The sequence below is a fragment of the Diabrotica virgifera genome, chromosome 3 (genome assembly GCF_917563875.1).
Source record: "Diabrotica virgifera virgifera chromosome 3, PGI_DIABVI_V3a".
Lineage (NCBI taxonomy): Eukaryota > Metazoa > Arthropoda > Insecta > Coleoptera > Chrysomelidae > Diabrotica > Diabrotica virgifera.
Genome location: NC_065445.1, coordinates 167,729,548 through 167,751,043, shown reverse-complemented (window position 1 = coordinate 167,751,043; position 21,496 = coordinate 167,729,548). Strand labels below are relative to the sequence as shown.

The following is a 21,496-nucleotide window of genomic DNA, read 5'->3' as shown; positions in this document are numbered from 1 at the left end:
GAGCTGATAATGAAAAGAGCTGAATGTATTTTCATTCTGATGGAAAATAAAATTCTAGTATTATTTTGAAAGACTTTTCCATAACATTTGCTAAATTTGACGCGACACTAAAGAGTAACTTTGAAACAGTTTGCATTTTGAAGCCCTTGTGGCGCGTTTTACTTCAAATCTAGCAATTGCTGCTATGAAAAAATCTTTCAAAATAAAACTAGAATTTAATCGTTTAAAACGTACTGTGGTATGCTGCTTCGACTTATTCATCATTGTAATTCTATTAATCCCAAACTATCTGGTAACAACATCCTATGAATTATCTAATGCTCTGGATATACTCATTAAACAATCACAACAAAAATCTTTTTTGAAGCCTTTCACAAAACAAACAAGTCTTTTTAGATAAAACTTTGAAAATCCTTAATTTGAATCCTTTTCTAGATAAATACTAATGATACTTTAAGAATAGGACGAAGATTGCAAAATTCAAGCTTAGCGTATTCAAAAAATCATACAATACTTTTGTCTGGCTCACATATATTTTCCAAAATATTTTTTAGGCATGAGCATGTAGCATTACTGCAAGGTGGTCCACAACTCTTATTATCATTAATTAGGGAAAGTATTGGCCTATAAATGCAAGAAATTTAGTTAAATAATCTTATCACACATGCATTAAGTGCTATCGTTCCAAGCCGATAGCAGCAGCCACTATCACTGCGCTTCTCCCTTCCTCTCGTATATCTCCTGTTGACCCTTTTTATATTACCTACAGGAATAAATTACGCAGTACTAATTAACATTTTGGATTAAAAAGGTAGAAGATCCAAAGCTCACAAATATTACATTTTCTTATTTATTTGTTTCAGAGTGAAGGCAATTCCCGTTAAATTAGTATCATTTCTAAATACTGAAGCTTCGCTTGCACCATTTTGTCGATTTGTCGCCCGTTGTGGCCAATTTATACATGTTTATTCCGATAATGAAACTAATTTTGTAGGAGCCAATTCCGAACTTCACGAGTTGGCTGGTTTACTACAAAATGCTTCTTCAGATATCACATCTAGAATCAATAATGAATCACTGTCGTGCGATTCTCTGCCTCCCAATTCATCTAACTTTGGTGGATTATGAGATGCTGGTGTAAAAGCTGTTAAATTTCATTGAAAACGTGTTTTATTCAATAACTTTCTTACATTTGAAGGGTACTGCATTATACTGTACTTACACAATTAGCGTAATCCCTGAATTCCCGACTCTTATATCCTATAACCGATGATGCAGATGATTTGACTATGCTCACCGTCACCTCTACAAATTTTTGGATAACGCAGCTACATCATTAGTACATTCTTTCACGGTTTTTGCTGTAAATTTTAAAGAACCGCTTGGAATGACATGAAATTTGGCATACGCATATCTAACATGTCAAAGAAAAAAAGTGATGTGACAACAAAATAACCACGTTTTTAGACGGTTGTTCGCAAATAACTCAAAACGTAAGCATTTTGTCAAAAAAAATATTCTTAGCAAAACTATAGCCTATAAAAAAGTGAAAACAACGGTGTATATATTAGGTCTCTATACCTAGCAAAAGCAGCGTTATAGCTAATGAAAAATAGGTTGATATTCGAAAAATTTCAAATAGAATAATTCAATGTGAAATATCCAAATAATGAAGCATTCTTGGGGAAAACACAATTTTTAAAGTGTTTATAAAAAGCTTTATTTCTGTTTTTATAAAAAAAATTTCTAATATTAAATGTAAGCAAGTTACGCTCAAAATAAAGTTGGTTCCTTTTGTTTTGGTAAAAAAAAACAGGAAGATCACCCCCAATTAGCAACTTAAATGAAATTAATCGTTACCGCTTCACAAGTTACTTTACTTATGTTGTGTTTATATGATCTGTAAGTTTTACCTATTCAAAGTGCTTATTTTTGAAAAAATTTGGTTTTAAAATAAAAATATTAAAAATTTATGCTTTTTTTCAAAATAACTTAAAAATTATTAGATATACCAAAAATATTATACAATAAAAATAGTCGGCTTTACTTTTCTGAATATTATTTTGTATTTTTTTGTTTTTCTGTAAGACAAAAATTGGTTAATATCCGGTGTTTCTAAATTTGCATACACTCGTGATAAGTAAATCGTTCAAGCTCTTTTAACTACAGCTCTTTCAAAAATAAGGATTTTGAACCAATGAAATTTACAGATCATATGATCAATACATACGCGAGTAAAAAACTTGTGAAGTGGTAACAATTAAGTTCATTTGAAATGCTAATTAGGGGGTGATTTTCCCGATTTCTTAACAAAAAAGGGACCAATTTTATTTTGAGCGTAACTGGTTCCTTTTTGATGCTAAATTTTTTTTTTAAATAAAAATAAGCATTTTTTAAACACTTTAAAAATGTTAAAATGATTTCTCCCCAAAAAGTGCTTTGTTTTTTGGTTATGACACGTTAAAATATTCGATTTGGAATTTGACGAATATGCACCTATTTTTCACTAGCTATAACTCTGCTTTTACTAGGTATAGTAACCTAATTTATCTACACCATGTTTTTCACTTTTTTACGTGCTCTATTTTTGATAAGAATTTTTTTTTTGACAAAATACTTACTTTTTGAATTATTTGCGAAAAACCATCCGAAAACGTGGAAATTTTGTAGAAAAATTAACATATTCACTCGCACATAACTCGAAGAGTATTAACTTGATGAAAAAACTTTATAGAACAAAAGTTGCTTAGAATTAGTCATTTTATCCATATCCGGACTTATTTCGAACATATATTTTTCACCCCGAAAAGGGGGTGAAACTCACCCCTAGGGCAAAAGCACACATCGGCACAATGTCACTTTTTTCTTTGACTTATTAGCTATGTGTATGCCAAAGTTCATGTCATTCCAAGCGGTTCTTGGTGCCCTTTACCCAATATTTTACCTTTAAAGAACGTACAAGATCCTGACATTACCGACATACCGCTGAACCGCCTTTCAAAGTTTCAGTATATGCATTTATTAATTATATATTTTGTATCATATACTTAATTATTAAATTAAAAGTAGTTAAAATAAAGTAAGCAATCGGTCTATCTAAAAATAAATATCATCTACAGTCCGTTAGTTAGTTTCCTGCACACATTCAGTTTCCAAATATAAAATGGAAATACCTTTCCAGGTGGAAATACACTCCAGGGAGATATGGTGAGATCCTCGCCGGCATCCGAAGTATGAGGGCCACACTTGGTATACCCATCTGTATACCAGTTTTGCTAATAAGAGAATCAATATTTGTTCAGAGAGCCACGAGACCTTAAGTGTTTAAAAAATCCAAGGATAACCTCCTGGCTTATATGGGATGCCGCGAAGAGCTTAACACCCTGGCGGAACATAACGACGTATCGCCGAAACAGTTCACTACGCTTTTGGAATATATTATGTAAAAGGGAAAAACTGACCGACAAGGGCATAAAAACAAACGTAGAAAAAAGCTTAGTCATCTTAATTATGCAGATGATATTGTACTAATAGGAGATAGGATAAATGAGGACAAAGAACTTTTAAATCAGCTCTACCTTTTCCCGCTAGAAGGGAGATTGAAAATAAATATATCTAAAACCCAGATTATGACAAATCTTGTAGTCAGCGAAGATATGTATACACGTAGGAACCAGATCCGCAGACAAGGTAATGGCCTATAAATACCTAGGGCATGAGATTCGCATAGGAAAAGATAACCAAACCGTTGAGTCTCTGTCGTATAAGACTAACTTTGGCAGCCTTCGGCATGCTGAACCATACTTTAAAATCGTCTGACACACCTTGAAAGAAAAACCTTTAATCAGTGTGTTTTTCCAGTGTTGACTTACGGGACGGAAACGTTGACCATAATAAGAAAAATGGTACAAAAGATCAGTTTGTCTCAAAGGGCGATGCAGCGTGCTATGTTGGGCGTTTCACTACGAGACAAGATCACAAACCGCCAGCTACTATATCTTGAAGGAGAGGCTGATGCAGTAGAGAGAATAGCAACACTGAAATATAACTGGGCAGGTCACATAATAATAATAATAATGGCGTTTATTGCCCAACAGTTATCCATTTGTAGAGCAAATTTTAGAATGATTTTTGTAACAGCACATACGAATAAAAATACTGATGTAAAGAAAAATAAAAAATACTAAAATAAAGAAACAGAAAAAATGAAATACATAGGTTCATAACTGACTTTCACATATTTAAAATATGGTCGGCCTCATATAGTGCCTAAGTCCAAAAATAAGCAAAAATGAGATTTTTGCGCCATCTGATTAATATTTATGGTACGCATACATAGCAAGACAAAAAAGATCAAAAAGTCAATAGATGTCGCTATAACCACAAAGAAGAATTCTACCCAACTCCACGGCGTTGGGTGAATCACATGAAACTTGCCAAAGTCCATCATTTTCATTGAGGTTAGATGTACTTTTGCTGCGCTGCTGTATTATATCTTCAAGAAAAGTATTATAAGCTAACATATCTTCATGGAAATAGTATAAACTTATTGAAGGTAAGTTCAATTTGATCATATTATTATAGTTTTTGTGTTAACTACATTTCATAAGCATTATCATCCTTAAAACCCCGCATTTGTTTTTCTTGTGGGACTTAAGCATTTTTCACAGTTTATTTTTGGCGACGTTTTATGGAGCTACGCATATTTATTCATGATTTTTGTTATTAAATGTGCCTCACTCCAAAATGTTTCCTTATTTCAAAAATGAAAGTTGCCTAACTCCATTTTTAAAGTAATATTTTAAAAATAGATATATCTTTATGAGAAGGCTGACCGACACTATTCTAAGTAACTGTGTCAAATAAGAAAAAGTTTTAAGTCAAAATCATTCTTTAAATCAGTTTTTTTCGTCTCATGTAAAATTTGTTAATTTGGACTTAGGCACTTTTCATATGAGGCCGACGATATGTGCTCGTGATTTATTTTTTCACATTCGCTGCACGTGAATATATTACAAACACCAAACACCTACTAATTTATTAGCATTACGGGACATTAGATTTATTGGTGATTTATACAAAATATTAGTTTGCGCTCTTTTACATAAAAAGATATCATTTAGTTGTCTGAATGCTAATCTAGGAACCCATATATTAATTTGTGAAAGTAACTTAGCACAATCTACCTTATTGTTTAACAATTTATGACAAAGTCAAACTGATTGAGCAAGTTCAAGTAATTACAATCTCTAGCAGGATAAACTCCTGCCAGTTTAAAGCTTAAAAGTTTTAAAAATTTCTTTTGGACTTTCTCAATAGTGGATGCATATTGAATTTATATTGGGATCTAAATAATTGATCCATATTCTAATTTCGGTCTTATCGAACTATAATAAATACAATGAAGTTAATACAAATGGGTTATGAAAATTTTTGCAATTACGAATAACAAATCCATACTTACGATATGCAGCATTGACAATTACATCGATGTGTTCGTTAAAAGTAAGCTGGGAATCAAAATAAATTCCTAAATCATCCAGTCCTGAAATTTCAGGTATAAAATTCGAAATACTTTGAGCTCCACAACTTTTATAGTTTTGAGAAGAAACATTGTAAATTTAAATAATAAACCGAAATATATAGAAGCAGTGTACAGTGATCTGTTAATAGCTGTAAATACAGTTTCAAAATTTGCAGTAGTTTAATTACAAGCATTGTTTTTATGTACATACGAAGAACATTATTTATATTTCGTATTTATTAATTATTTAAAAACTAGTTTCAACTATTGGCATTATCTTGCTAATTGCTAGACTGACTATTTACTTTTAAATAAACAGAGTCGGACCTACCCAAATTAACATTATTGAAATGAAAGTTCAATTTAGATTTAAAAAAAGATAGAAGATTAAATTTGACAAAATGGCAGGTGGTACTTCTGACTACAGGGGTCCATCAATTAATCCCGATCAGCAAAACATTACTTATTCTACCATCACTAAGCAACAACCATTAATAAAATTTCTAACAAAAACCAGGCCATAACTTTACCGGCAGTAGACGGAATAAGAACAGAAGAGTACACCTTTGCAGTAGGAACTATAGTCCATCCAAAAAATGTACTGTTAACTAAAAAATTTGTACTCATCCAAAATGTCAAACGGAAGAATATGCTATCTTTCAAGCATACAAGTCGTAGATGATTTTCAAAGTCAACATAGCGAAATTAAAATTGGAGAACATACAATCAAAGCACGTAAACTAATTACACCCGCTAACAGATTAGTTCTATCCCAACTATGTCCATCTATACCCCATAACATAACCGAACAGTCTTCAATCAATCTTGGTTTTAAATTAATGTCTCCGATTTCATTCCTTAGAGCTGGAATACAAGACTCGCAATACAGCCATGTACTTAGTTTTCTAAGACAAGTTTATTTTGCACCTACAGACAATTTTACTGTACCCGACTCCGTCCTAATCGATTTTGAAAATATTTCGTACCGAATTTTTCTTTCCCATAAACTAACTTGTTACAAATGCTACCAAACTGGTCACGTTTCCTCGGACTGTACCTCAAATCCCTCTTATCCACAAAATACTCAAAAGCCCCAAACGGAGGAAAATTTTCTTCCACAAATACCACCTACTAGCCCCGAACAAAATCAAATTACACATGTAAATGACAATTCTCACTCGGAAGTGTCATCCCCAACTTGCTCCACTCCTACAGACTCTATCCCAACGGATTTCACGAAACCAAAACCAGTGCCAATTAAAAAGAAGAAAAAAATTATCAAATTAGACAAATCCACTTCAGAAACTACTAATATTAAGTCATTATTACAACGAGTCAAACAATTTATCCATGATGCATCACCACCATATGTACTAAATTACACCCAATTACTAGCATTCCTAGAAGACGTTCACGGTTCTTCCACCCCAGTAGAACTGGCCCTAGAATACACACAGGATATAAACGGGTTGGGACATATGCTAACTGAAATATATCCCATGTTGAACGAAAGAGCAATTAAATCTAGAATTACAAGAATCAAGAAAAAACTACTTAGTAAAATAAACCAAGATTTTAGTATTCAGGATGACACCTCTGAAGATACTGATGCATCACAGGAAAATACTCCTTCCAACGATAAATAAAAAAAAGTTAACAAAATGGTTATTATCCAGTGGAACATTCAATCCGTATTCCCACATATCGAAATGCTACAGCTTTTAATTACAGAATCACATCCAAAAGTTGTGTTCTTACAAGAGACACATTTCACAACAAATAAAAAATACTTATTAAAACAATATGAGGCCTACCATAAAATTAGAACAAACGCTGGTAAAGCTAGTGGCGGCGTATCCATTTATGTTAATTCACATTTGGAATCAGAGGAAATCCCTATACAATCAGAATTAGAGGTTGTAGCAGTTAAAATAAAATCTTCAACACAATATTCTGTATGCAATGTATATATTCCATCAGATACCCAAATCACTGCCAAACAACTCGAAATGTTAACTGAACAAATTCCAAAACCTAGAATAATAGTAGGAGACTTTAATGTACATAGTACAACATGGGGATGTCTATCTACAGATAAAAGAGGTGATACTATAGAAAGATTTTTAAGCTTAACCGACTTTGTCTTGCTTAACTGAGGGGAAAAAACTCGATTTAACTCAATTACTGGTAAGCATTCCGCTATCGATTTCTCTATGTGCGAAAGCTCGCTAGCTCCAAATTTACACTGGGAAGTACTACATCGTACTTATGGTAGCGATCACTGGCCTATATTAATAAAAAACTACGCATCAGATAAAAATTTTGTTTATGATAGAAATTTTAGAGTTAAACTTAATAATAATTTTTCAAGTTCGTATACCCAAGATAACGGAACTCCCCAATGATCAACACTTAAGTGTAACACTTTCCTTGATTGCAATGAATGAAGTTGTTGATAACGTTAATGCTCCTGTCCAAATTGGTTTATATGCAGATGATCTTGTTCTTCATGTAAGCAATACAAATAGCCAGATAGCTGCAACTATTCTGCAAGAGTCCATCAAATCTTTAGAAAAGTGGTCAGAGAGAACAGGTCTTCGTTTTTCTACAAACAAAACAAAAGCAATATGTTTTTCAAGAAACAAACAAAAAAGCTGGCCAAAATTAACACTATATAATCAAACTTTGCAGTATGTAGAAGAACATCGATTTTTTAGAATGATATTAGATACAAAACTCACTTGGAAAACCCACATTAAAAAAATTAAAAAATCTTGCATGCAAAATATGAACATTCTCAAAGTATTAGCCAATCATAATTGGGGAGCTGATACCACACAATTACTAAATATATATAAAACACAGATTTGTAGAAAGCTGGATTAAGGATCAATAGTCTACAGTTCAGCTAAAGATAGTTTATTAAAGCAATTGGACATCATACAAAATACCGCATTAAGGCTTGCACTAAATCCCTATATTTTGTAATTTTTATTTTCTTTAAGTTTATTAGAGTTTATTTATATTTTTCTCGCAATATCTTCATTTTCAACCGTAATCTTAATTGACCTATTTTTTGACTTATCGACAGTACCCAGTCTAACAATACTCATATGAATGTTTGACAGCTCTGGAGATAATGAAGTTAGTATACGTTTTTTTTCCTTGGGTTTGTATGACTGCGGACCTTGGAGTCCATTCGCCCATCTAACCGATTTTGCTCATTCTTACATAAATTTCAACTACTCTATTTAAAACATGCTACATCAGTATTATAGATGATAACGCTTTCGGTCAACGTATATCCCTCGGGCCAAAGGCCCTCGGTATATACACCATTGACCTCAAGCGTTATTATCCTGATCATACCGTTGGTACTTTAATAACTATTATCTGACCTATTCATATTGACAATTCACACATATACATTTTAAAGTAGACGACTAAAATGATATTGCCAATATTTATGAGTTGCGTTCCTGGGACAACTTATTGGGAGATAATTCATTCGATTACATAAAATATTTTATCTGAAGAATAATTCAGAAATATCATAGCCTGTGACTTGTCTTTAAAACGACATGAAATAATGACAATAAAATTCTCGTGTTAGTGATTCCATAGTAAATCACGAGGAAAAAAAAACAGAAAAAAGACCTCATGACACTATCCCGACATGGTAAGTATGTGGTCTTACATTCAGTTTACTCTCATAATTAACACTATATTTATTAATGATGTATCCTCGATATGGTATTCGAAATGTATAATATATGTCTCAGTTTTCAATATGAATGAGTCAGAAAAAAATATTTAAATTATTAGAATAATTTTTTTCACCAAGCAAAAAAAAAACAAAATTTGTTTTTTTGTTTTGTTTTTGTAATGAACTATTTTAAATGGGAAATAAGCCACAATTTTACCAAAAAAATGAATTTATTAACGTTTCGACGCTCAAGTCGGGTGTCGCTGTGAAAATACAAAATAATACTAAATAAACAAAAATGTTATTGCTTAGAAAAAGATTCTTCTAATAATTTATTTAATCTGACTCTTTTATATCGGCAATTCATGCATGTATTATACATTTTAAAGTAGAAGACTTTAATATGATATTGCCAATATTGATGAGTTGCGTTCCTGGGACGACTTTACAAAAAGATAGTTTATTCGATTACATGAAATCAACCCCAACTCAAGAATATCCGCCACAAAAAATCATAGCATGTGATCTGTCTTTAAAAAGACAACAAATGCAACGATGGCAGTAAAATTCTGGCGCTAGAGATTCCATAGTAAATCACGAGGGAAAACCAGGAAAAAACCCTCGTGATACTATCCCGACATCGTAAGTATTTGGACTTACATTTAGTTTACTCTCAAAACTAATACCAAATTCTGACTTTAATGTATGTATGCTATTTTAAATTATAAATAATATTAATAATACATAGATATTATGTAAATAAAACTAAAATATAAAATATGTACTAACTCGATATGTTAATGACTTACTAATAGTGGTATTTTCTTTCTATTGACTTCCTCTTTTAGTATGGGTAACCACATCCTACTGCATTCTACCGAGGAATTTGCGACACAATTGTTTTCATTTAGCATAATTAGAGCCGCTTCTTTGATTTTTCTCTTTTTACTATCTGTTTCTTTCAGGACTATACTTGAATCTCTCCACTGAACTCTATGTTCATTATCCCATGCGTGTTGACATATTTGAGATCTATCAAATTCTCTATATTTAATATAAGACTGATATTCACTTATTCTAACGTCTAATGGTCTTGATGTTTCACCTAAATAAAATTGTTCGCATTCACAAGGTTTTTTATAAATACAATTCTTTCTTCTTTCTTGTTCATTGTTAGGTTTAGTTTTAGATAGAATAGATCTCAATGTGTTTGTTGTTTTGAATGTTGTTGAAAAGTTGAATTTATTTCCTATTTTTTTAAGTTTCTCGGAAAGTCCTTTTATATATGGTATTGATATTTTCCTCGTATTATTTCTTGTGGATGTTATAGGATCCCGTTCTAAGTTGTTCTGTTCCATTCGATCGAATCTTGACAATTCCTTTTTTATAAACGATAAAGGATAATAATTTTTTAATAAAACAGATGTTAACAAATGTTTTCCTTCTAAAAATGAATTTTCGTTAGAACAAGTAATTTTGGCTCTATAATGATTCCCTTTTTAACGTTGATGTTGTGATTTGATTTGTAATTGAGATATCTGTTAGTGTGTGTTGGTTTCCTATACACTTGAGTCTCATATCCAGTATCGTTCTTTGAGACTAAAACATCGAGGAAAGGTAGAGTGTTATTACATTCCTTTTCCATTGTAAATTTTATTGTCTCTTCTTGATCGTTTATAATATTTAGGAATGTATCCAACAATTCTTATCTATGACGCCATATTGAAAACACATCATCTACATATCTCCAACATACTGTGGGTTTTAAATTTTGTTTAGAAATGATATTAGTTTCGAAATCCTCCATAAATATATTATCCAATAATGGAGATAAAGAACAGCCCATTGCTAGACCAAAATTTTGTTTATAGAATTCATTATTTAGTTGAAAATAGGTATTATTAGTAAATAATGTCAATAACTCCATTATAGCTGATACATTTAGTCTTGTCCTAGTTGTCAACGTATTATCATTCTCTAATTTCGTTTTGATTATGTTTAAAGTTTTATCTAATGGCACATTTAGTCCTGTCGCCAGGGGGGGTACAACGGCCTCGTTAATTCAGATGGACTTAACCAAGTTTTTTTTATGTATTTTGACCCGTAGAACACGAATTTTTTGGGTAACAGTTGATCCGGATGTCGATAAGATTGTTATAGACCAAGAACTTGAGGAATCAAATAACAGCGATTTTTGGCAAAACAAAACAATATTTTGTATTTTTTGGGTCATTTTAAGCAAAAAATATTTCTACAAGTTTTTTAGTAGGATGCACAGTTTTCGAGATAAACGCGGTTGAACTTTCAAAAAATCGAAAAACTGCAATTTTTAAACCCGAATAACTTTTGATTAAAAAATAAAATAGCAATTCTGCTTAGCGCCTTTGAAAGTTCAAGTCATATTATGTCGGTTTTGATTATTTGCATTGCTAAAAATTTATTGTGTTATTGTTAAACAAAGCTACAAACAACTAGTGCGTGAGTGATGTTTCTATGATTTCTCATTTAAAATCGAACGAATAGGTAGAATAGGTACTAGTGCAATCAAGACTATTTCTACGTTACATGCGTTAAAACGCATGTAAAAGCACGGGAAACCGTACGTGTTTATAGCTTTGTTAAACAATAAAAAAATAAATTTTTACCAATGCAAATAATCAAAACCGATATAATTTGACTTAAACTTTCAAATGCGGTAAGCAGACTTGCTATTTTATTTTTTAATCAAAAGTTATTCGGGTTCAAAAATTGCAATTTTTCGATTTTTTTAAAGTTCAACCGCGTTTATCTCGAAAACTGTGCATCCTACGAAAAAACTTGTAGAAATATTTTTTACTTAAAATGGCCCAAAAAATACAAAATATTGTTTTGTTTTGCCAAAAATCGCTGTTATTTGATTCCTCAAGTTCTTGGTCTATAACAATCTTATCGACATCCGGATCAACTGTTACCCAAAAAATTCGTGTTCTACGGGTCAAAATACATAAAAAAAACTTGAGTAAGTCCATCTGAATTAACGAGGCCGTTGTACCCCCCCTGGCGACAGGACTAATTTGTAAATAAACTGTTTATGTCAAAACTTACTAAAACATTATTTGGATTAAATTCAATATTTGATAATTTGTTTAAAATATGTTGTGTATTTTTTATAAATGTGTCATTATTATTTGCAAATGGTTTTATAATGTTTAATAAAAATTTTGAAAGTTCACTACAAGGAGAATTAATGGTACTACAAATGGGTCTAAGTGGAATATTCGCTTTATGAATTTTCGGTACTCCATAAAAATGTGGTGTCTTACTGTATAGGCTATTGATTATGTACTATAGAAAGGAACTACAACGTAAACGCGGTTTTATTATTTCATATGGTCAATGAATCTCTATATATGAAAAAACCGTGGAGTGCTACCATTTAAGGGGGTGCGTTTTTGAGAAATGGGTGAATTAGTCTCTGGGCACAAGTTACATTAGGGTTCTATGCTCTTTTGGTACAAACACGTCTATATAAAAATTGTTCCTGGTTAAATTTCCTATGTAATGGTAACTTTTTAAAGTCAAAGATACTTTGTTTTACAAAAATATATTCAAAAGAAAAAGCACAAAAAACACAAGAGAAATTTTGTTTTTTGTCCTATAACTTTTGTCCACGGGGATATAGGTATAGACATTGCTTTAAATAAAAAAAACTTACCTATTTTTTCTTTAAAATGATGTTTGGCAGATGTCATTACGATTTATAGTTTTCGAAATATGATTTTTCAAAGTTCGCCACTCACAGCAATTTTGGGTAATTTTCCTTGTTATTTCGCAAATATTGTTCTGTAACTTTTTTCTACGTAACTTTAGGCATATGCAATGGTAAATGTAAAAGGAATAGAAATCAATTACCTTTAAAATGTTTTACTGTATAATGTTGTACGACTTCTTTTAAACAGGTTATCTTTTTCAAGATTTTATACTTTTAATGAGTTTTTATATTTTTTACGATTATTGTTTAAATTTCCCATTATAACTTTTTTTCTACATTTAGGTATATATTATATAATAAAAAATGAAGCTTATTCTGTTTACTTTAAAATGGTGTATTATAAAAAATTCTAGGATTATTTTTGAATAAGATATATGCTTTTTCAAAATGTAATAAGTACTTGCAACGATTTTTGATTTTAGGATTATTTTTTAAATTTCTCATTATAACTTTTTTATGTGATTGTGTGTTATGATTGAATCTTATTTTTTATAGGTAATACTTTGGATCCACTTAACTCGGCCGGGCAAACTTCAAAATATGGATTAATTCCAATATTTACTGTGAAAGTTCCTGCACCAAAAGTTTTGTTTGAAAAAATAGCATGTAAATGTACCAAAGGATGAACAAGAAACTGCGGTTGTAGGAAGATAGGAATTAGTTGTTCAATATTCTGCAAAGGGTGCATGTGCATGGGTACTAATTGTGGGAACTTTAAGATAACTGAGGTGTCAGAGGAAGATATTGAAGCTAATTCTAACGAAGAGATGGACTTTGATTTTGAAAATTTTGTAAATGTCAACGTTTAAATAATTTTAACTAAAGTGATGTTTTCTAAGACTAATGTTTATGTAATTTTTGTAAAAGAAATAATTTTAAATAATACGGGTAAAAAAATATCAAAGAATCACTCGGTTTCCAGTATTTAAATACAGATGATACACCATTTTAAAGAACAGAAAGTAAGCCCTCTTTATTGAGCAATATATAGTATATTCATGTACAAGAAAAAAGTTATAATGAGAAATTTAAAAAATAATCGTTAAAAATGTAAAAAATAATATTTTTTTATATTACGTATTAGTATATATTAAGGTATATATTAGTTATATAGTATATATAATATAATATTATATTATATGTTATATAATAATATTATTTTATTTTTATGTTATACCTATTATAAAGTCGTTAAAAGTATAAAACCTTGAAAAACCATAATCTCTTAAAAAAAGTCGTACAACGTTATACAGTAGACCATTTTAAAGGTAATTGATATATATTCCTATTACATGTACCACTGCATTTACCTAAAGTTACGTATAAAAAAGTTACAGAACAATATTTGCGAAATAACCAGGAAAATTGCCCAAAATTGCTGTGAGTGGAGAAATTTGAAAAATCATATTTCGAAAACTGTAAATTCTAATTACCTCTACTAAACAATATTTTAAAGAAAAAATATGTAGGTTTTTTTTTCTGTAAAGCAATGTCTATACCTATATCCTCGTAGACAAAAGTTATGGGACAAAAAATAAAATTTCTCTCTTTTGGGTTTCTTTGTGCTTTTTATTTTGAATATATTTTTGTAAAAAAAAGTATCATTGACTTTAAAAAGTGATATTTAGATAGGAAATTTAACCAGGAATAATTTTTATGTAGATATATTTGTACCAAAAGTGCATAGAACTCACCCTAATGTAACCTGTGCCCAGGGACTAATTCACCCATTTCTCAAAAACGCACCCCTTTAAATGGTAGCACTCCGCGGTTTTTTCATATAAAGATGTCCATTGACCATACAAAATAATAAAACCCCGTTAACGTTGTAGTTCCTTTTAGCTATCTTATTTTGAATATAATCAATAGCCTATGTAATGAGGTGTCATTAATTTTATTTGATAGTACGTTAGATCATTTTTAAATTTGAATAACGTTTTGTTTTTGATAACGTTTTTCGAAGAGGAAGTCGAAAGGTCAAACTAAAAATATTTTAAACTTAATCTGTGGGTTCTTTCCCAAATAAAATATGTAAAACAATCATATCAGTCTAAATACGAAAAATATATCTACAACACAAAAAAAAATCATCATTTCATCATTCCGGGGCGTAAAATCCCGGCTTTACTAAAAAGATGTCAACATATTATTCGTCATAAAAATCTCATGTAGATAATATTAATAGTATATAAAAAGAATAATTTGTCTATTTGCCTCATCAGTGTATACATTTTGTTTATTTTGAAGTCTATTTCAAGATGAGGGTTGTGTCTGCAATTGTGGTGAGTTTGATCGTTTAATTTTCGATTAACATAAAAATAATAACATTTATTAAAAGCTATATCCTTTTTTTATTAAATTTATCAATTTAGTCTTGTTCTTTAAATGCCATCTCCCAATCGGATGTTAGGAGATATCTTCACTTTATCTATCACTGCTGTGAAGAGTTCTATTGAACTGCCTTTAAACCAGTCCTTTAAATTTTTTAACTATGGCAGCCTTCCTTTTCATACTCCTTCCTGGTCTTAATTTTCTCTGTATTATCAATTTTAGCATTTCATATCGCTCTCCCCTCGTTATGTGTACGTTTGTTATTATTATTGTGTTTATTATTTCTCTCAATACTTCCGTCTTCGTTTTCTTCTGTGTCCATCCCATTCTAAGCATCCTTCTGTAACACCACGATTCAAATGAATGCAGCTTATTTATGTGATCTTGCTTGATCCTCTTAGTGTCCAGCTTTCAAGTCCATATTGTAGTGTCGAAAATACGTAATATATCAAAGTGTTTACTCTCAGGTCTAATGCAAGATCTGTATAAACATTTTCAAACGCATTTCTTACTGTTGCTATCCTGGCCTTTATTTCTTTTGTTTGATCGGTATTTTCTGAAATAAAGGTTTTCAGATATTTTATTATTCAACACTTTGTATTGGTACAGCATCTCCCGAAGGTATATAACAAAAAAATAAAAATTTGCCTATTTACCGGATATTCCTTATTTTCAAGTTTATCGCTAAATTATTATTCAATGAATATTACAAAAATCGTGTTAGTGTCCATAATTTGTTTATTGTGAAGATCTTTTAAAAATGAGCAGTGATATTTTTGATAAACATAAAAATACTAATATTTGTTCGATGCTTCGTCATCTCATTTTATTAACTTTATCCTTTTAGTATCCTTCTTTAAGTGATATCTCCCAATCGGAGGTTGGATATGATAACCACTATCTTTACTACATCTACCGCTGCTCTAAAGAGTTCTATTGACCTGCATTTAACCAGTCCGTTAAATTTTTCAACCATGGCATTTTCCTTCTTCCCATACTCCTTCCTCCTCTTATCTTTCCCTGAAGCATCAATTTCAGCATTTCATATGAGTGTGCCCTCATTAGGTTTCCAAGATATGGCAATTTTCCCATTTCCTTTTGTATCTATTATTTCGTATTCTTTACTCGCAATACTTTTCTAGGATTTCTTCGGTGTTCATGCTATTATAAGCATCCTTCTGTAACACCACAGTTCAAATGACTATAGCTTATTTATGTGTTTTTGCTGCATATGTATATAGTGTTCAGCATTTAAGTCCATATTGTAGTATCAAAAATACGTAAGCTCTTACTCTCAGTTGTAATCTAAGGTCTTTATGAATACTTTAAATTGTAATCGTTTATTTTAATTGTTATTGTTATTTTCTGACTCTTTGTAAAATTTGTCCATAAAATTGTGCCATTTTTAGTGACAAAACAGTTTTTTCGGGATTTCTTCATCTTCACATGTTTCTTTAAAAATGGAGTCACTATATTGGATATATTTACTTATATGGATTCACATTGAATATATCCCTGCCTAACTCCCCTCCCGATTTCAATTTTTGAACTGCGATCTGTGGCAGTAAAATTTTATTTTTCTTAAATCCCTTTTTGTATGATTTTGTCTTTAGAATTTGGACTAACTAACTGTTCATATCTTTTCATTTTTCTTTCTGAACCCAAACCGACTGTCACATATTCCTGCTTTTAGTGTTTTATTTATGTATGTATTGTTTTCAAAAGTAATTTACGAACATTATTTATTATAAATGATATTATTGTTCTGTATTCACTACAGTCTTTAGCGTCTGTATTTTAGGGACAGCGCAAAAAGTGAATAGTAACAATTATTCTTTTGGTACAAATATGTCTTGTTTTGTATGTTGTGGTATACATGTCTACTAAGGTTTTATCATTTAGGAATTTTAGTTGTCTTACTGGGATTTGGTCTGGAACACTGCTTTGCCATTTTTGCTGTTTTTATAATACCATTTTAATATTCTCTTATTTGTGAAATCGCACCGTCTTCTACTTCTACTTCCATCTGTTGTGTTCTATCCTCTCTGAAAATTCATTGATATAGTATGTCCATCTCCATCTATTTTCGATGCGAAAATCAGTCTGCTATTTACCACCAATATAATTACTAGGGAGCGGATTTATATGCGATCAATTTTGATGAAATATGCGCATATATATGCAGTAAAAAATTACGAAATATGCGCAAGATATGCACGAAAATTCAAAACATGCGCATTTCGAGAAACCACAAATTTCTGTTCTATTCTCTTCTTTTGTAGGGGGCGGGGGGGGGGGGGCAATCTTATTTATTATCTTTCAAATAAAATTATTATTTTTTATATATGCAATTTATTCACATTTTTTACAAAAACTGATACCAATAGTTACCTATTTAAAATAAAACAACAATATCCCTATATATATCTTCGATTATAATTCACTACAAAGTGTTTTTCCAAATTTTTTTCGAGGAAACATTTTCTTTGATTAGATATAATATTTTTATAACTTGAGAAACTCCTTTCAACATCAACAGAAGTAATTGGGGCGTATTTAAAATAACTTGTTAAAGCCGAAAATTCTGCACCAAAATCAATTTCAAAATTTCCATTAAAAATTTCGCATATGTCCTCCAAAGTTTTAAAGCCGTTTAAAGACGGGATCTGATCTAAAGCATGAATATTTCAATTTCCTTTAGAAAATCGTAAAACTATGGTTAAAAGTGTAAATTCTCTTAACAATAGGGGATTTAAAAGAATCACCAGAATTCTAGGTACCTACTAAATTGTGATACAAATTGTACTAAATATAATAAAAGTAAATAAAATTCGGATTTCTCGGTAAACCATCCTTCATTATTTTAACATCCTACAATAACGACGTACTATGAGCACTATAAGTACTTTGTGTAAAGATCGGGTATTTTCTAAGAAAAAATGAAAAGGCAGTGAATGAACCGTCTCTCTTCAGGTAGTTCTCGAATTAATAGATACGACAGCCTGTGCGGGGAAATATTTTGTGTCGAATTAAAAATTTTAAATTTTTTTTGGACTTAAATGTTTTTAAATATGCACAAAATATGCATGTTTCTTTAAAAATATGCAAAATTTAGTAAAGTTCTCAAATATGCGAAATATGCATGCAATATGCATTTAGCATAAAATCCGCTCCCTAATAATTACTGTCATTTGACATGTTCTACGTGTCGGACTTATTAATATGCCCAACATATTAGTCGGGCAAACATGTAACCTGTTCCTTAATAAAAATGTCCCCTGTTCCAGTGTTCCCGTACATTAAAGTTTGTCCGACTAGACACCGTTAAGCTATTAACAAATTTTCAGCTTGTTATTAATCATCAACTTTATTTTGGTACGCGGGATCCAGGCCTATATAAAATAATACAATATAGGTTGTGAAGTTACTCCATAAAGTGGGAGTTAAACATTTACTTTTGTTCTAGGTATTCCTCTGCGTCGTCCTTTTGATAATTCAAACTATATCCGCGGCACCTGCGCCCATTCCTGGGGGTGGCGGTGGCGGAGGCTGTGGTGGCGGTGGCGGCGGTGGCAGTGGTGGTGGCGGTGGCGGCGGCGGCTGTGGCGGTGGAGGTGGCGGTGGCCGCTAACGTATAATTAAAATACCTAATTTTACATGTGGAAGCTTAAAATTGTATATTTTATCTATCTTTATTGTATATTGTAAAATTGTATAGTTATTGTATATTGTAAAATGTTTTGCAATTAGAGTATTTATTCCTATTTTTTGATATTATGAATAATACTCTATTACAGTAGTACCTATGTGATAAATTTAAAACGAATATTGTATCAATAAAGTTTTTTTTTGTAGAAGATTGTAGTTTCCTTACAAAAAATAATCATATGTATATTTAACAAAATTATTCATGTAAGCGGAATCAAACATACAGGGTTGGACATTAGTGTGACAAATTCCAATTACTGCTTTGTCGTAAGGGATACAAAAAAAAGTTGTTGAGGTAAAAGTTGAAGTACAGATAGGACCATAATTTGAAAATATTTTTAAATATACAGGGCCACCCGTATTTCGTATTGGCAGGGTGACACAAACTTATGTATTTTTTTAATGGAACACCCTGTATATTTTTAAATTTTTGGATTTTTCTCGATGTCTTATTTCATAAAATATAGGGTTTTGTAACTTTATACGAAGTAGTTTAAAAGATAATTACGTTTTTTGGATAACTTCGTTAACATCGACAAATTAACATCCTGTAGAATTGTAGCGATTTGACATCAAAATTTCTATTTATGTTCAAACGATTTTTAATATAGTCTACTATTGTTAAAAATTATTAATATAGCGAAATGTTTAATTTTAGTATACAGGGTTGTTCGACACTCGGAATTAGTATTTTCGGAGTTTTGTTAAAAGGAACACCCTATATTTTAGTATTGTAATGGGATAATATATAATGGTACTTTTTATTTCTTAAGTAATCCCTATACCAAAGTACTTTAATTTCTGAGTTATTCGTGATTCTTTAAGCCAAACATTAATTGCAACAAAAATAATTTTTCGATAAAAACACAGTTTAATCTAGACTGATCCTTAATTTATTAATATTGGATGACATATCAAACACCTACGTACCTAGTTAAGCTTGTTGGTGCGTAAAATATTAATAAAAACATAAAATATTCTACCTAGTTGGCTATGACGCTAAATTTGCTTAAACATTTGTTATTATACTATTTTTATAGTTCCAGCTGTTTTTTTTTACCATATCTAATATGAATTTTTTCTAATGAGGAACTCATTAATATCGTTTTTGTGCTAGAACTGTATAACAAAAATGTGCTACTAGCAATAAGAATTTATCTTCAGCAATTCCCTGATTGACGACAACCAAGAAGAGAAACTTTTGACAGTTTACTAGAACAGTTTCAAGGACTGGTCACTTAGATTACAAGAAAAAACTGATCGAACAAAAAGTATTGTAAATTAATAAAATTAATTAAATAATATAATCCTTAGTGTTACTAAGGATCTACATGTTAGTACTACTGTTCTTATAATCTAAGTGCCGAGTCTGTTGAAACCGTTTTAGTATACTTTCAAAAGTTTCTCTTCTTGGTTGTCGTCTATCAGGGAATTGCTGATGATAAATTCTTATTACTACTAGCAAATTTTTTTATATTCTCCGAGTACAAATCCATATTAATCAGTTCCTCATTGAAAATATTCGTATTAGTAATGGTAACGAAGCTACTCAAAATATAACAATAGTATAATGTCAAATGTTTAAGCAAATGTTGTGTCATAGCCAACTAGGTAGAATATTGTATGTTTTTATTAATATTTTACGCACCAGCAAGCTTAACTACGTGGGTATTTTAATATTTCCTTTAATATTAATAAATTAAGGATCAGTCTAGATTAGTCTGTATTTTTTTTTCGAAAAATTATTTGTGAATAAATATTTTCACGGCCACCTAATAAAATTTCACGTAATTTTTGTTGCAATTAATGTTTGGCTTAAAGAATCACCAATAACTCACAAATTAAAGCATTTTGGTATAGGTAATGCTTAAGTAATAAAAAAGTACCATAAAATATCATCACATTACAATACTAAATAAAATACAGGGTGTTCCATTTAAGAAAACTCCGAAAATACTCATTCCGAGTTTCGATCAACCCTGTATATTAAAATTATTATACATTTCGCTATATTAATATTGTTTGACACTAATAGACTATATTAAAAATCGTTTGAACATAAATCGAAATTTTGATGTCAAATCGCTACAATTCTACAGGGTGTGAATATTGTCACGAAATTAAAAAATCAGGTCTAGGAACGTCAGGAAACAGTAAAAAAAAAACAGGAAACAAAAAAAAACCGAAATTATCTTTTAAACTACCTCGTATAATATTACAAAACCCTATATTTTATGAAAGAAGGCATCGAGGAAAATCCAAAAGTGTAAAAATACACAAGGTGTTCCATTAAAAAAAACATAAGTTTGTGTCACCCTGTCAATACGTATATTTGAAAATATTTTTAAATTATGGTCCTATCTGTACCCCAAGCATCAATAAATTAAACATGGTTTTTCTTGCTTGGTGAAAAAAGTTCTTGTAATAATTTATATTTTATCTGACTCATTCATACTGACAAGTCAGACATATTATT

The 21,496-nt window shown here is 30.7% G+C and overlaps 2 protein-coding genes across 2 annotated transcripts in view; both read left to right on the top strand.

The window, feature by feature from the left end:
* LOC126881382 (short stature homeobox protein 2-like) overlaps window positions 1–21,496 on the top strand; it is a 98,149-nt gene that overhangs the window by 9,647 nt on the left and 67,006 nt on the right. The gene's annotated exons all lie outside the window — the stretch shown is intronic.
* On the top strand, window positions 15,022–19,169 carry LOC126881384 (short stature homeobox protein 2-like). The gene is made up of 2 exons (XM_050645628.1): window positions 15,022–15,263; window positions 18,779–19,169. Exons 1-2 carry the CDS (start codon window positions 15,240–15,242, stop codon window positions 18,941–18,943), a joined length of 189 nt encoding a protein of 62 aa, XP_050501585.1. The 5' UTR covers window positions 15,022–15,239; the 3' UTR covers window positions 18,944–19,169.

Excerpts from the sequence above, each read along its gene's own strand:
- LOC126881384 (XM_050645628.1), top strand. The coding sequence starts at position 15,240 with ATGAGGGTTGTGTCTGCAATTGTG. Across the intron at positions 15,264-18,778 it reads GGGTTGTGTCTGCAATTGTG|GTATTCCTCTGCGTCGTCCT; the intron begins GTGAGTTTGATC and ends CTTTTGTTCTAG.